This window comes from Euleptes europaea, chromosome 4 (genome assembly GCF_029931775.1).
Source record: "Euleptes europaea isolate rEulEur1 chromosome 4, rEulEur1.hap1, whole genome shotgun sequence".
Taxonomy (NCBI): Eukaryota; Metazoa; Chordata; class Lepidosauria; order Squamata; family Sphaerodactylidae; genus Euleptes; species Euleptes europaea.
Genome location: NC_079315.1, coordinates 4,914,972 through 4,931,851, shown reverse-complemented (window position 1 = coordinate 4,931,851; position 16,880 = coordinate 4,914,972). Strand labels below are relative to the sequence as shown.

Genomic DNA, 16,880 nt, shown 5'->3' with positions numbered 1-16,880 from the left:
CTCCCCTCCCCTAGAAGAAAGGCCTGGCCGGCTACCTGCGTGGAATCAAATCCCCCGTAATAGTTCTGCTTTGAGACGAGGGCGCGCGTCGACTGAGAAGCTTCTGTGATGTCGTCCGCAGAGACGTCTGGCTTAGAGAGGAGAGCCAGGAGGCCGTACGCGATCGCCTCAGTGGCTGAGGAGGATTCGGATTCCTCTGCAGAGGGAAGAAAGGAATGGGATGGAATGGGATGCCATACGGAGCAACTGGTTCCCACTGGGGACGCGGGCTGAATCCTGTAATAATAATGAGAGGTTGTTCCTGGGGCAGGAGCTTCCAAACTGCTTACTATTTCTTAGTACCAGGAGTAAAGGGTGCCAGCCTCCAGGTGGTGGCTGGAGATCTCCTGCTATTACAACCCTAACCAGGAGTAAGTGCCACTTGGAAAACTGCGATTCCCCTCTTTCTCAAATTTGGGAGGATTTTGGGGGGTGCAGTCTGAGGAGGGCAGGGTTTGGGGAGCCGAGGGACCTCAATGCCATGGAGTCCAATTCCCAAAGCGGCCATTTTCTCCAGGAGAGCTGATCTCTGTCACTTGGAGATCACTTGTAACAGCAGGAGATCTCCAGCCACCACCTGGAGATTGGCAACCCTAAGTACGCTGGTCATAGACTCATAGAGTTGGAAGGGACCACCAGGGTCATCTAGTCCAACCCCCTGCACAATGCAGGAAATTCACAACCACCTCCCCACCCAAACCCCCAGTGACCAGAAGATGGTCTTCCCTCTCGTCATCTGCCTAAGGTCACAGAATTAGCATTGCTGACAGATGGCCATCTAACCTCTTCTTAAAAACCTCACTCATCCTATACGGGTGCCGATTTTAATGTGCATACTGTCATGTGTATTTGCGGTTCCACAACTAACAAGGCCATAGATGTCAGGCTGCTATCTCGGCTTCAGTATTGTTTCTGTGTCTGTGCTGTACTGTCTAGCCTCAAGGTCGACCACACATACCAAGGCCTGGGAATGCTACTCCTGGGAAAGTGTACTCTGTTTATGCGTTGCTGATGCTTTGTAATCTCCCGCCATTTACTGCTTTATATTATCGTTCAGCTAGTGAGACTCTCATAGCTGCCATAGTTCCCTGTATGCACTGTATTGCCTTTTTGACCAGTAAAAGCCATCTGCTTGGATTCTATATGACTCTGTGGTGATTTCTGGTTCGAAGGGTCAGGAGCTTACATTATGGCAGCTTACATTATGCACGGGTGGTCCGGGTGGAGGAACAACGGGAGCTCCGGGAGGCAGGAGTGGAGCGTCTCCACAGACCTCTGCAGATCCTCCTGCTAAACCGAATGCTCCTACCAAAATCAAAGAAGTGGACTCCACCGTCTACGTGGATGCAGTTTTACAACACCTTAACGGTGGCCCCCAACTACCCGTTAAAGCACTCATCGACTCCGGTTGCTGTCGCACTCTCATAAGCGAAGCCACCTTTGCTGCACTCAAAGCCGAATCTGAGGCTTTACCCGCCCCTGTCCAATTCGCCCAAATGGACAGGAGCCATTTCCAGGGAGGTCCAGTCGATCACCGCACCATAGGGGTGGCAATGGGAATTGGCTCCCACTGGGAGCAAATAGACTTCACTATAGCCCCTATCCGATTTGAAGTAGTCTTGGGTATTAACTGGATTAAAGGACATTGTCCCAGTATTAACTGGGAAACAAACACTATCTCCTTCGCTAGTCCCATGTGCGACCAACACCGGCAGAACTTTGCGCTGTTATATCCGCCCGTCCCAGCATTAACCTCCGAGGTCCCAGCACCTCCAATCCTACCTAACGTATATCGGGACTTTGCGGACGTCTTCGACCTTAAAGAATGTGATGCCTTGCCCCCCCACCGGATCTCAGACTGTGCAATTGAGGTGGTCAAGGACTGCACTTTAACCAAAAGCAAAATTTACCCTATGAGCGCTTCCGAGCGCACTGTCCTCCGGGACTTCCTAGACAAAAACCTCGCCAGAGGGTTCATTCGCCCATCGAATGCCCCGAACTCGGCCCCCGTGTTTTTCGTCCGAAAGAAGGAGGGCGACCTTCGTCTATGCATTGACTTCAGAAAACTCAATGCGATTACCCAAACCAACGCCTATCCTATCCCATTAATTTCTGATATTTTGGGACAGTTACAGGAGGGCCGGGTATTCTCCAAATTAGACTTGGTGGAAGCTTACTACCGAGTCCGCATCCGAGAAGGGGATGAGCACCTCACTGCCTTCTCTAGCTGTTTCGGAATGTATGAATTCCTCGTAATGCCATTCGGGTTAAAAGGGGCCCCGGGGGTCTTCATGCAACTTATCAACGAAATCCTTCATGACTTACTGTATCGCGGGGTGGTGGTTTATTTGGATGACATTCTTATTTATTCAAAAACCATGGAAGAGCATGTAATTCTGGTCCGAGAGGTTCTGCAGCGGCCGTTCACCATGCATTGACTCTATGGAGACAATTCTTAGAAGGGTCCAAAATCCCCTTCGAGGTTTGGACCGATCACAAGAATCTAGCTGCCCTCACGGGGTCCCATAAACTATCAGCGAAACAACAACGTTGGGCGGAATTCTTCGCTCAGTTTCGTTTCGTCCTAAAGCATGTTCCTGGGAAACAAAACGTTCTCGCAGATGCCCTCTCCCGGTTGCCGCAATACCCGATAAAACTTGAGAGGCCAACCGACTCTCTGTTCACCCCTACGCAAAGGGGAGCCCTTCCTGTACTGGCCGTACAAACCCGATCTCAGCAACAGCACCCCAGATCCAGCTCTCCAGCTCCTCCAACCCGATCGGCTACCCAGCCGCCCCCACAACACCAACGAACCGATTCCACCCCTCCAACCCCACCGGCTGCCCTGCCGCCTGCAATCTGCGCACCACCGCACATAAGCACTACCCCCATAACAGTTCCTAAGACCACTGTAGCGGGGGAGGGGGTACCCGCCAAGGTTCCCATCTCCGAATCCTTGTTGAATACCCTTCGGGACCACTGCCTTTTAGAACGCTCTAATCACTCCCTACCCCCTGGTGTAATAGAACAGGGGGTCTCTTGGTACAAAGACTCAAAATTATATGTACCCAAAGCACTCCGAAAAGACGTTTTGCACTTAGCTCATGGAGTAAAAACAGCTGGACACTTTGGATTCCTAAAGACTCTCCACTTATTGCGCAGACAATTTTGGTGGGGGGGAATGCTGGTCCGATGTTGATTCTTTTATTCGCAGCTGTCCTGTTTGCGCCACAATGAAACGATCACAGGGCAAACCCCCAGGTCTACTGCAACCTCTGGAAATACCCAACAGACCATGGGAAGTGATTGCTATGGACTTTATGACTGATCTCCCTCTCAGCGGGGGAAAAACTGTCTTATGGGTTGTTACTGATTTGTTTTCCAAACAAATCCATTTAGTTCCATGCGCAGGGATCCCCTCTGCTCAAAAATTGGCCTGCCTCTTCGTGACACATATCTTCAGGTTACATTCGTTTCCGCGCAAAATAATCTGTGACCGCGGCAGTGGTTTTGTTTCTAAGTTTTGGAAAGCATTTCTCAAGTTGGTGGGGGTAGAACAAGGATTGTCTACTGCATACCATCCTCAAACAGATGGTCAAACTGAACTTGTTAATGCTGTACTTGAATGTTATTTACGCTGTTATGTCAACTACCACCAAGATAACTGGGTGGAACTATTACCTTTTGCAGAATATGCCTACAATAATGCTGTACATCAATCTACAGGTTTTAGCCCATTCTATGCAGTGTATGGACAGGATTTCGGTCCTGTTACTCCCGGAAATAATGGGGAGGGGGAGGGAGACCCTGACGTTGCCTCCTGGGCACACACCCTCCGTACCACCTGGCCCTGGCTCGTTAGCAATCTCGATCGAGCCAAGCGCAAATGCAAAGCACAAGCCGACAAACATCGTTCCCCCGGGGGTGACCTGCGAGTGGGTAAAATGGTCTACCTTTCCACTAAAAATCTACGTTCCACCCGTCCGTGCCCTAAGCTCAATGCTAAATTCATTGGCCCATTCCCCATCACACGGATCATAAATCCTGTCACAGTGGAGCTAGCTCTCCCCAAAACCCTGAGGCGTGTGCATCCCGTTTTCCACATTAGCCTCCTGAAGCCCCATACTGCTTCTCCACAGTGGCATCCCGATCCGCCTCCCGAACAGCCCATTATGGTGGGGGGGGGGAGGAGTACTTCGAGGTCTCCAAAATCCTTGACTCTCGTATTCACCATGGAAACCTACAGTACTTGGTCCGTTGGAAACACTTCCCCCCTGCCTACGATGAATGGGTTCGCGCACGAGATGTCTCCGCCCCCAAACTCGTCAATGCCTTTCACACTGCCTACCCGACAAGACCAGCCCCCTTACAGACTGGGAGGGGGCCTTAAGGGGAGCAGGATGTCAGGCTGCTATCTCGGCTTCAGTATTGTTTCTGTGTCTGTGCTGTACTGTCTAGCCTCAAGGTCGACCACACATACCAAGGCCTGGGAATGCTACTCCTGGGAAAGTGTACTCTGTTTATGCGTTGCTGATGCTTTGTAATCTCCCGCCATTTACTACTTTATATTATCGTTCAGCTAGTGAGACTCTCATAGCTGCCATAGTTCCCTGTATGCACTGTATTGCCTTTTTGACCAGTAAAAGCCATCTGCTTGGATTCTATATGACTCTGTGGTGATTTCTGGTTCGAAGGGTCAGGAGCTTACAATACTCCAAGGAGGAGCTGCTATCTTAAAATGGAGAGTGCGAAGACGTTGGTATTCCACTGGATAATCTGGGTCCAGTTGGAACCTTTCACTGCAATAGGAGGGACAATTCAAATTTCTTATGATTCGGAAAAGAAACACTACTCTCAGGCAGCCCAAAGCACAGAACACGATGGGTAGCCGTGTTAGTCTGTCACTAGCAGTAGAAAAAAGCAGGAGTCCAGTAGCTCTCTTCAGATACCGCGAGAATGTGATTAATTTCCATCTATCCTTAAGTAGAGAAGAGTGAATTAGACACACAATGGCAATGTAAATGTAAAAAGCAAGTAAATGACATTAGCAGGCGTGATTGGATTAGGCGTGATATGCAGAGGGTGGAAGAAGAAGAAGAGGAGGAGGGGGAGGAGGAGGAAAAGAAGAGTTGGTTTGTATATGCCGACTTTCTCTACCACTTAAGGCAGAATCAAACCGGCTTACCTTCCCTTCCGGTCCCCACAACAGACACCCTGTGAGGTAGGTGGGGCTGAGAGAACTGTGACTAGCCCAAGGTCACCCACCTGGCTTCATGTGGAGGAGTGGGGAAACTAACCCGATTCACCAGATTAGCCTCCACCGCCCATGTGGAGGAGTGGGGAATCGAACCCGGTTCTCCAGATCAGAGTCCACTGCTCCAAACCACCGCTCTTAACCACTACACCAAGCTGGGGTTATAGGCATGGAGAAATCAACATTGATAACGAGACAGGAATCCCAGATCTCTATTAAGTCCCTGAGAATGCATAGTATTGAGCTTCATTATTAGTTGCAAGCCAGCAGTTTCTCTTTCTAATCTCCCTTTGAAATCCCTTTGAAAGAGAATGGAATCACATTCTAGCTGTATCTGAAGAAGTGAGCTGTGGCTCACGAAAGCTCACACCCTGCCAGAAATTTTGTTCGTCTTTAAGGCGCTGCTGGACCCCTGCTCTTTTCTACTGCAAAGTACAGAAGGCAGTGCTGCGGTTTCCCCACTGGCTGTAGCCCAGGAAAGGCTATGGAGAAGGACAAGCAGGTGTATTTTTTAGGAGCACAAGCCATTCGCTCCAAATTCAGTCTGGCGTCCTCAGTGGGAAAGGCTGGTATTCTGAATGGGGCAAAAACTAGGCCGAAGGGCTGGCTGGCAAAATATAAGTGTCTAGTGAATTAAATCAACCCTCGTACCGTTTCCGTCAGCCAGGAGCTGCTGCCGTGTCTCCATGTCACCTGCCAACGTGAAGGTATATGCGAACAGGGCTCTGTTGTAGGCGCCGTGCACAGAACTTAAGTTCCTCTTAAGACAGGCTAGAGCATCTTCCACAATGGTACCCTTGGGGTGGAAAATGTTCTGTTAGCATGCAAAGTGGAATAACAACCTCAGTTATGAGAGGTGGACTCTGATCTGGAGAACCGGGTTTGATTCCCCACTCCTGCACATGAGCGGCGGAGGCTAATCTGGTGAACCGGATTTGTTTCCCCACTCCTACACATGAAGCCAGCTGGGTGACCTTGGCCTAGTCACACTCTCTCGGCCCCACCTCCCACACAGGGTGTCTGTTGTGGGGAGGGGGGGAAAGGGAAGGTGATTGTAAGCCGGTTTGATTCTCCCTTAAGGGCAGAGAAGATCGGCATATAAAAACTAACTCTTCTTCTCGCATCTTGCTTTCACAGCTGCTCCTGTTCTTCCCACACACCTGCTGGTTCACCCCAATTAATATAACTCCCCCCCCTTTCTTAAATTTATTGCTAACAAAATTACATCAAGACGATAAACAGGATAAAAAGGGAAAGGAAAGAAAGAAAAAATATATAAAAATACAAACAGACAGACAAAAAGATACAGGGAGGGGCCGTGGCTCAGTGGTAGAGCATCTGCTTGGCATGCAGAAGATCCCAGGTTCAATCCCCGGCATCTCCAGTTAAAGGGACTAGGCAAGTGGGTGATGCAAAATTCCTCTGCCTGAGACCCTGGAGAGCCGCTGGCGGTCTGAGTAGGCAATACTGACTTTGACGGAAAGGGGGTCTGATTCAGTAGAAGGCAGCTTCATGTGTTCATACTTCCGTTTTTGTTTGGATCAAACATAAATCTAATTAAGAAATTACTATCTGCCCTCTAGCTACAAATACAAAATTATTTTTTTAAATTATTCTTACAACTAAAAATCAAACTTTTCCCCATCATGCCTACATTCTTATTCTTCTAATCTTCAATTAATATAACTTAAGGGTGAAAAATTAAGATCTTGTGATACTGTCATGAGACCTCAGCCACCATTTTGAGGAACCAAAAGGGAAAGGGGGTCGCCACTTGCCAGCCCCTGCTGCTGTGTGAGCAAGATGGGTGGCAGCGGCCTCTGCCCAGCATCTACCAAGCTGCTGCCATCATGTGAGGATGGAGGCGGAGGTGGTGCTGCACGTGGGTGGGCAGGGGGAGGAGCCCAGCAGGACACCAAATCGACACACAGCCTATACAGGGAATGGCACTGCAGGTGAGCAGCCAGGTGCGTGGGAAGAACAGGAGCCGCTGTGAAAGCCAGGCCCAAGCAGCCAGGTGCGTGGGAAGAACAGGAGCCGCTGTAAAACCCAGGCCCGAGCAGGCAGGTGCGTGGGAAGAACAGGAGCCGCTGTGAAAGCCAGGCCCGAGCAGCCAGGTGCGTGGGAAGAACAGGAGCTGCTGTAAAACCCAGGCCCGAGCAGGCAGGAGCGTGGGAAGAACAGGAGCCGCTGTAAAAGCCAGGCCCGAGCAGGCAGGAGCGTGGGAAGAACAGGAGCTGCTGTAAAAGCCAGGCCCGAGCAGGCAGGAGCGTGGAAAGAACAGGAGCCGCTGTAAAAGCCAGGCCCGAGCAGGCAGGAGCGTGGGAAGAACAGGAGCTGCTGTGAAAGCCAGGCCCGAGCAGGCAGGAGCGTGGGAAGAACAGGAGCCGCTGTGAAAGCCAGGCCCGAGCAGCCAGGAGCGTGGGAAGAACAGGAGCTGCTGTGAAAGCCAGGCCCGAGCAGGCAGGAGCGTGGGAAGAACAGGAGCTGCTGTGAAAGCCAGGCCCGAGCAGCCAGGAGCGTGGGAAGAACAGGAGCTGCTGTGAAAGCCAGGCCCGAGCAGGCAGGAGCGTGGGAAGAACAGGAGCCGCGGTGAAAGCCAGGCCCGAGCAGGCAGGAGCGTGGGAAGAACAGGAGCCGCTGTGAAAGCCAGGCCCGAGCAGGCAGGAGCGTGGGAAGAACAGGAGCTGCTGTGAAAGCCAGGCCTGAGCAGCCAGGAGCGTGGGAAGAACAGGCGCTGCTGTGAAAGCCAGGCCCGAGCAGGCAGGAGCGTGGGAAGAACAGGAGCTGCTGTAAAAGCCAGGCCCGAGCAGGCAGGAGCGTGGGAAGAACAGGAGCTGCTGTGAAAGCCAGGCCCGAGCAGGCAGGAGCGTGGGAAGAACAGGAGCTGCTGTAAAAGCCAGGCCCGAGCAGGCAGGAGCGTGGGAAGAACAGGAGCTGCTGTGAAAGCCAGGCCCGAGCAGGCAGGAGCGTGGGAAGAACAGGAGCTGCTGTGAAAGCCAGGCCCGAGCAGGCAGGAGCGTGGGAAGAACAGGAGCTGCTGTGAAAGCCAGGCCCGAGCAGGCAGGAGCATGGGAAGAACAGGAGCTGCTGTGAAAGCCAGGCCCGAGCAGGCAGGAGCGTTGGAAGAACAGGCGCTGCTGTGAAAGCCAGGCCCGAGCAGGCAGGAGCGTGGAAAGAACAGGAGCTGCTGTAAAAGCCAGGCCCGAGCAGGCAGGAGCGTGGGAAGAACAGGAGCTGCTGTGAAAGCCAGGCCCGAGCAGGCAGGAGCGTGGGAAGAACAGGAGCTGCTGTAAAAGCCAGGCCCGAGCAGGCAGGAGCGTGGGAAGAACAGGAGCTGCTGTGAAAGCCAGGCCCGAGCAGGCAGGAGCGTGGGAAGAACAGGAGCTGCTGTGAAAGCCAGGCCCGAGCAGGCAGGAGCGTGGGAAGAACAGGAGCTGCTGTGAAAGCCAGGCCCGAGCAGGCAGGAGCATGGGAAGAACAGGAGCTGCTGTGAAAGCCAGGCCCGAGCAGGCAGGAGCGTGGGAAGAACAGGAGCTGCTGTGAAAGCCAGGCCCAAGCAGGCAGGAGCGTGGAAAGAACAGGAGCTGCTGTAAAAGCCAGGCCCGAGCAGGCAGGAGCGTGGGAAGAACAGGAGCTGCTGTGAAAGCCAGGCCCGAGCAGGCAGGAGCGTGGAAAGAACAGGAGCTGCTGTAAAAGCCAGGCCCGAGCAGGCAGGAGCGTGGGAAGAACAGGAGCTGCTGTGAAAGCCAGGCCCGAGCAGGCAGGAGCGTGGGAAGAGCAGGAGCTGCTGTGAAAGCCAGGCCCGAGCAGGCAGGAGCGTGGGAAGAACAGGAGCTGCTGTAAAAGCCAGGCCCGAGCAGGCAGGAGCGAGGGAAGAACAGGAGCTGCTGTGAAAGCCAGGCCCGAGCAGGCAGGAGCATGGGAAGAACAGGAGCTGCTGTGAAAGCCAGGCCCGAGCAGGCAGGAGCGTGGGACGAACAGGAGCTGCTATGAAAGCCAGGCCCGAGCAGGCAGGAGCGTGGGAAGAACAGGAGCTGCTGTGAAAGCCAGGCCCGAGCAGGCAGGAGCGTGGGAAGAACAGGAGCTGCTGTAAAAGCCGGGCCCGAGCAGGCAGGAGCGTGGGAAGAACAGGAGCTGCTGTGAAAGCCGGGCCCGAGCAGGCAGGAGCGTGGGAAGAACAGGAGCTGCTGTGAAAGCCAGGCCCGAGCAGGCAGGAGCGTGGGAAGAACAGGAGCTGCTATGAAAGCCAGGCCCGAGCAGGCAGGAGCGTGGGAAGAACAGGAGCCGCTGTGAAAGCCAGGCCCGAGCAGGCAGGAGCGTGGGAAGAACAGGAGCTGCTGTGAAAGCCAGGCCCGAGCAGGCAGGAGCGTGGGAAGAACAGGAGCCGCTGTGAAAGCCAGGCCCAAGCAGCCAGGTGCGTGGGAAGAACAGGAGCCGCTGTAAAACCCAGGCCCGAGCAGCAGGAGCGTGGGAAGAACAGGAGCTGCTGTAAAAGCCAGGCCCGAGCAGGCAGGAGCGTGGGAAGAACAGGAGCTGCTGTAAAAGCCAGGCCCGAGCAGGCAGGAGCGTGGGAAGAACAGGAGCTGCTGTGAAAGCCAGGCCCGAGCAGGCAGGAGCGTGGGAAGAACAGGAGCTGCTGTAAAAGCCAGGCCCGAGCAGGCAGGAGCGTGGGAAGAACAGGAGCTGCTGTGAAAGCCAGGCCCGAGCAGGCAGGAGCGTGGGAAGAACAGGAGCCGCTGTGAAAGCCAGGCCCAAGCAGGCAGGAGCGTGGGAAGAACAGGAGCCGCTGTGAAAGCCAGGCCCGAGCAGGCAGGAGCGTGGGAAGAACAGGAGCCGCTGTAAAAGCCAGGCCCGAGCAGGCAGGAGCGTGGGAAGAACAGGAGCCGCTGTGAAAGCCAGGCCCGAGCAGGCAGGAGCGTGGGAAGAACAGGAGCTGCTGTGAAAGCCAGGCCCGAGCAGGCAGGAGCGTGGGAAGAACAGGAGCTGCTGTGAAAGCCAGGCCCGAGCAGGCAGGAGCGTGGGAAGAATAGGAGCTGCTGTGAAAGCCAGGCCCGAGCAGGCAGGAGCGTGGGAAGAACAGGAGCTGCTGTGAAAGCCAGGCCCGAGCAGGCAGGAGCGTGGGAAGAACAGGAGCTGCTGTGAAAGCCAGGCCCGAGCAGGCAGGAGCGTGGGAAGAACAGGAGCTGCTGTGAAAGCCAGGCCCGAGCAGGCAGGAGCGTGTGAAGAACAGGAGCTGCTGTGAAAGCCAGGCCCGAGCAGGCAGGAGCGTGGGAAGAACAGGAGCTGCTGTGAAAGCCAGGCCCGAGCAGGCAGGAGCGTGGGAAGAACAGGAGCTGCTGTGAAAGCCAGGCCCGAGCAGGCAGGAGCGTGGGAAGAACAGGAGCTGCTGTGAAAGCCAGGCCCGAGCAGACAGGAGCGTGGGAAGAACAGGAGCTGCTGTGAAAGCCAGGCCCGAGCAGGCAGGAGCGTGGGAAGAACAGGAGCTGCTGTGAAAGCCAGGCCCGAGCAGGCAGGAGTGTGGGAAGAACAGGAGCTGCTGTGAAAGCCAGGCCCGAGCAGGCAGGAGCGTGGGAAGAACAGGAGCTGCTGTGAAAGCCAGGCCCGAGCAGGCAGGAGTGTGGGAAGAACAGGAGCTGCTGTGAAAGCCAGGCCCGAGCAGGCAGGAGCGTGGGAAGAACAGGAGCCGCTGTGAAAGCCAGGCCCAAGCAGCCAGGTGCGTGGGAAGAACAGGAGCCGCTGTAAAACCCAGGCCCGAGCAGGCAGGAGCGTGGGAAGAACAGGAGCTGCTGTAAAAGCCAGGCCCGAGCAGGCAGGAGCGTGGGAAGAACAGGAGCTGCTGTAAAAGCCAGGCCCGAGCAGGCAGGAGCGTGGGAAGAACAGGAGCTGCTGTGAAAGCCAGGCCCGAGCAGGCAGGAGCGTGGGAAGAACAGGAGCTGCTGTGAAAGCCAGGCCCGAGCAGGCAGGAGCGTGGGAAGAACAGGAGCTGCTGTGAAAGCCAGGCCCGAGCAGGCAGGAGTGTGGGAAGAACAGGAGCTGCTGTGAAAGCCAGGCCCGAGCAGGCAGGAGCGTGAGAAGAACAGGAGCCGCTGTGAAAGCCAGGCCCAAGCAGCCAGGTGCGTGGGAAGAACAGGAGCCGCTGTAAAACCCAGGCCCGAGCAGGCAGGAGCGTGGGAAGAACAGGAGCTGCTGTAAAAGCCAGGCCCGAGCAGGCAGGAGCGTGGGAAGAACAGGAGCCGCTGTAAAAGCCAGGCCCGAGCAGGCAGGAGCGTGGGAAGAACAGGAGCCGCTGTAAAAGCCAGGCCCGAGCAGGCAGGAGCGTGGGAAGAACAGGAGCCGCTGTAAAAGCCAGGCCCGAGAAGGCAGGAGCGTGGGAAGAACAGGAGCCGCTGTGAAAGCCAGGCCCGAGCAGGCAGGAGCGTGGGAAGAACAGGAGCTGCTGTGAAAGCCAGGCCCGAGCAGGCAGGAGCGTGGGAAGAACAGGAGCTGCTGTGAAAGCCAGGCCCGAGCAGGCAGGAGCGTGGGAAGAACAGGCGCTGCTGTGAAAGCCAGGCCCGAGCAGGCAGGAGCGTGGGAAGAACAGGCGCTGCTGTGAAAGCCAGGCCCGAGCAGGCAGGAGCGTGGGAAGAACAGGAGCTGCTGTAAAAGCCAGGCCCGAGCAGGCAGGAGCGTGGGAAGAACAGGAGCTGCTGTGAAAGCCATGCCCGAGCAGGCAGGAGCGTGGGAAGAACAGGAGCTGCTGTAAAAGCCAAGCCCGAGCAGGCAGGAGCGTGGGAAGAACAGGAGCTGCTGTGAAAGCCAGGCCCGAGCAGGCAGGAGCGTGGGAAGAACAGGAGCTGCTGTGAAAGCCAGGCCCGAGCAGGCAGGAGCGTGGGAAGAACAGGAGCTGCTGTGAAAGCCAGGCCCGAGCAGGCAGGAGCGTGGGAAGAACAGGAGCTGCTGTGAAAGCCAGGCCCGAGCAGGCAGGAGCGTGGGAAGAACAGGAGCTGCTGTGAAAGCCAGGCCCGAGCAGGCAGGAGCGTGGGAAGAACAGGAGCTGCTGTGAAAGCCAGGCCCGAGCAGGCAGGAGCGTGGGAAGAACAGGAGCTGCTGTGAAAGCCAGGCCCGAGCAGGCAGGAGCGTGGGAAGAACAGGAGCTGCTGTGAAAGCCAGGCCCGAGCAGGCAGGAGCGTGGGAAGAACAGGAGCTGCTGTGAAAGCCAGGCCCGAGCAGGCAGGAGCGTGGGAAGAACAGGAGCTGCTGTGAAAGCCAGGCCCGAGCAGGCAGGAGCGTGGGAAGAACAGGAGCTGCTGTAAAAGCCAGGCCCGAGCAGGCAGGAGCGTGGGAAGAACAGGAGCTGCTGTGAAAGCCAGGCCCGAGTAGGCAGGAGCGTGGGAAGAACAGGAACTGCTGTAAAAGCCAGGCCCGAGCAGGCAGGAGCGTGGGAAGAACAGGAGCTGCTGTGAAAGCCAGGCCCGAGCAGGCAGGAGCGTGGGAAGAACAGGAGCTCCTGTGAAACCCTCCTGCATGCAAAGCAGCAGTCCTACCCCTGAGCCACGGCCCCTCCCTAGAAGCTGCTGGGAGCAAGAGCTCTTCAGAAAAGGCAGAGGGAGACTCACGTTCTGGTCAAGGTGAAGCTCCAGCAGCGCGGCCGCCACGTAAGCCGTCAGCGAGAGCTCATCGTCCACTCCGCCCTGTGGCGGGAAGGGAAGGCACAGGAGATAAGTGACTGGAACTGCGTGGCAATTTTCTATTGCCCAGTTTATATGGAGTTGCATATTGTGTGTCCCATGCAGTGTTTTGAATTGAGCTATATAGATGAATAAAAGGTCCCTGTTTATCGATCAGTGAATTGTTTCCTGCATGCAATTTGCTACTGTGTAATTGTTATAGACTGTTTAGCCATAGTTGTTGGGGGGGTGGGGGTCTGTCAGGCTGCTATCTCGGTTTCGTTATTGCCTCTGTCTCTGTGCTGTATTGTCTGCCCCCCAAGGTCGCATACCTAGGCCTGGGAACTCAGCTCCTGGGAAACTGTATTCATGCGTGTAATCTCCCGCCTTTCCTGCCTTATAATATCTCCCAGCTAGTGAGCCTTTCATAGCTGTCATTTTATTCGTTTGCACTGTATGCCTATTTGATCAGTAAAAGCCATCTGTTTGGACTCTATATGACTTTGTGGTGATTTCTGGTTCTGTGGGCCAAGGGCTGACATTATGACAGCTAACACTCATCTTCACCGTTCTCCTAGCCAGGCTGGAGCCCAGGGGGGTTCGCCTGCCACTTGGATGGGAGCTGTGCAGCTCTCCAGGTGATCTACTACCCTGGAGCCCTTCTCAGAGGACCCTACTCTGTTACAAGACTTAATCGCTGAACTTTTCCGGACGACCCGAGAGGTTTGCCGCTTGAGGGGACTGGTACAGGCGCAGTGGCAATCTCTTACAGGACGTCTCTGGATGTTAACATCGGAGGATACTGATGCTCGTTTAGATCTTCAGGACTTGGATCAATTACTGGACGATGCCCGATTGGCGACTGAGGATTTACAAATATTAACTGGACTTTTGGATAATCTTATTTCTCGACAAACTCTTTCTACCATGGCGGGAGCCCCGCCGGAGGGTTTTTCCCTGATCCCGGATGCGGCCAGCTGCCAAGCTGAGGCCAAGCGAGTCGCTATTAGCACCGCTCTTCTCCTTGTGGAATGTACAAAGGACACCCCGGTAGCCACCTTGGCTCAAGTTTTGACCCCGACGTTTGGAGCCGAGGCATCCGCACTGGCGGTTCGAGTACAACCTCTGCTGGGCGGGGAACCTGACCCCATACTCTTGCTCCTCGAGACAGAACTTTTGCCGCGCATTACGGCAGAGGCTGCCCTAAGACTTGAGAACGCCAAAGTTCTTGCGGATCAGCAAGCCGCCGAAGCGGCTAGGGTCGCAAGAGAGAGAGAGGCGGCGGAAGCAGCCAGGGCGGCTGCAGCAAGGATTAGGAATCAGGCGAACGTGGACACGCGCCCCAAGGACTATGTACTGGGACTATCAGGTCTGACTTTTTCCCCGGCGTTTGTCCCGTCGCGTGCGACCCAACGCGCACGCCGTTTGGCGGACCGACGTCGAGACTCAGATGAGTCTGAAGACGAGGATTTATATGGGGATAGCTCTCAATGGGCCACGAGCTTCCGAACCAGTAAGCCTCATCTTACTGGTGGCCCAAGTGAGGAGGTTCATCTTTTACGAGCCCAGAATCGGGAGCTCTCCGACCGTGTTGATCAACTCCAGGAAGTAATGGAACTTATGCTTCAAGAGAACAGGCAATTACAACAAACCCTGATAGCTCAGAGACAGCCCGTTCCGATACCGGGTCCGGGGGTACCCGTACAACCACCCGCTAATGTGCCTGCTCCACCCTTGCCTCCTGGAGCTCCTGTTGCTCCTCCGCCCGGACCACCCGTGCAACCACCTGCTAATGTGCCTGCTCCACCCTTGCCTCCTGGAGCTCCTGTTGCTCCTCCGCCCGGGCCACCCGTGCAACCGGGTCAACCCGCGCCCGGCCCTTGGAAGCAACTCAAATTGAGGACTACGTATGACGGATCTCTTGAGACTTTGCCTTGTTTCTTGCATCAAGTGGACAGTTATATGCGAGAACAAGGTCAACTTTTCCCCACGGAAGATAGCCGGGTGCGGTACGTAGCTTCCCTCCTGACAGGCAAAGCGGCTGACTGGATGGTCCTCCAGTTTGACACCCGCTCTCGTGCGATTCGTTCCCTCAACAACTTCATGACTGCCCTGAGAAGGAGGTTTGAGGACCCCTTCCTGGGGGAAAGAGCCAAAACGGAACTCTTACAATTAAAACAAGGCTCTGCTACAGTTCGGGAATTTGCCGATGAATTTCAGCGACTGGCAAGTAAAATTGTAGGTTGGCCCGAGACCACCCTAATCCATCATTTCAGGGAAGCCTTGCATCCTGACATTCTGAACTGGTCTTACATGCGGGGCGATCCCGATACCCTCGAAGGCTGGATCCTATTAGCCGAGGAAGTGGAAAGCCGCCGCCGCTTTATTTCTCTCGTCCGTCAAAAGCACAAGGAGAAGGGCACCCAAAAGCCTCAACCCAAGGCACCACTGCTCGTCCCACGAAATCCCCCACGTCCGCTCCAGGAACGTGAAGCCCGATTTCAGAGGGGTGCCTGTCTTACATGCGGAGAAATGGGCCACTTTGCAGCCGTTTGCCCACGCCGCCAGGAATTATTTCGTCCCAGCACGACAACCCGCGCCCGAGGTCGTCCACCACGCAGAGGCACCGCGGCCACCCGCAGCGCAGCTCCGGGAAGGCCCACACCCTCTGCACTCCATGCCGGGGACCCAGCCTCCCTGCCTGCTTCCAACGACCCCGCCGGGTCTCGGATTACAAGTGCCCCATTGGGGGACAGCTTTCCCTCTTCGGATGAGGAAAATCCTTGGATGTCTCCAGCCTTAAACCTGGAATCTCCCCTCGACTTGTCAAAAAACGGCTCCGGTCTGTGGTGAATGGAGCATCTCCACAGACCTCTCAGGATCTTCCTATCAAACCGAATGCTCCTACCAAAATCAAAGAAGTGGACTCCACCGTCTACGTGGATGCAGTTTTACAACAACTTAACGGAGGTCCACAAATCCCCGTCAAAGCACTAATTGACTCCGGTTGCTGTCGCACTCTCATAAGCGAAGCCACGTTTGCTGCACTCAAAGCCGACTCAGAGGCTTTACCCGCCCCCGTCCAATTTGCTCAAATGGACGGGAGCCAATTCCAGGGGGGTCCAGTTGATCACCGCACCATAGGGGTGGCAATGGGAATTGGTTCCCACTGGGAACAAATAGACTTCACTATAGCTCCTATCCGATTTGAAGTGGTCTTGGGAATTAACTGGATTAAAGGACATAGTCCCAGTATTGATTGGGAAACAAACACTATCTCTTTCGCTAGTCCCACCTGCGACCAGCATCGGCAAAACTTTGCTCTGCCATTTCCGCCCGTTCCAGCATTAACCTCTACTGCCCCAGTACCACCGGCTCTACCCGCTGTATACCGGGACTTTGAAGATGTCTTCGACCTTAGGGAATGTGATGCCTTACCCCCCCACCGAGCCTCAGACTGTGCGATTGAAGTAGTAAAGGACTGCACATTAACCAAAAGTAAGATTTACCCTATGAGTGCTTCCGAGCGCACTGTCCTCCGGGACTTTTTGGACAAAAACCTCGCCAGAGGGTTCATTCGCCCTTCGAATGCCCCAAACTCGGCCCCCGCGTTTTTCGTCCGGAAAAAAGAGGGCGACCTTCGCCTGTGCATTGACTTCAGAAAGCTCAATGCGGTTACCCAGACCAACGCCTATCCTATCCCATTAATATCGGATATTTTGGGACAATTACAGGAAGGCCGTGTGTTCTCTAAATTAGACTTGGTGGAAGCCTACTACCGAGTCCGTATCCGCGAAGGAGATGAACACCTCACTGCCTTCTCTAGCTGTTTCGGAATGTATGAATTCCTTGTAATGCCATTCGGATTAAAGGGGGCCCCGGGGGTCTTCATGCAACTCATCAATGAAATCCTACATGACCTTCTATATCGTGGGGTG

The 16,880-nt window shown here is 55.1% G+C and overlaps 1 protein-coding gene across 1 annotated transcript in view; it reads right to left on the bottom strand.

The window, feature by feature from the left end:
* LOC130476390 (alpha-2-macroglobulin-like protein 1) overlaps window positions 1-16,880 on the bottom strand; it is a 97,216-nt gene that overhangs the window by 6,568 nt on the left and 73,768 nt on the right. Inside the window, exons 29-31 of the mRNA XM_056848326.1 lie at window positions 12,892-12,966; window positions 5,945-6,089; window positions 36-196 (exon numbers count right to left, since the gene is read on the bottom strand). Coding sequence (XP_056704304.1) covers window positions 36-196; window positions 5,945-6,089; window positions 12,892-12,966 — 381 coding nt within the window. The remainder of the gene's footprint in view (window positions 1-35; window positions 197-5,944; window positions 6,090-12,891; window positions 12,967-16,880) is intronic.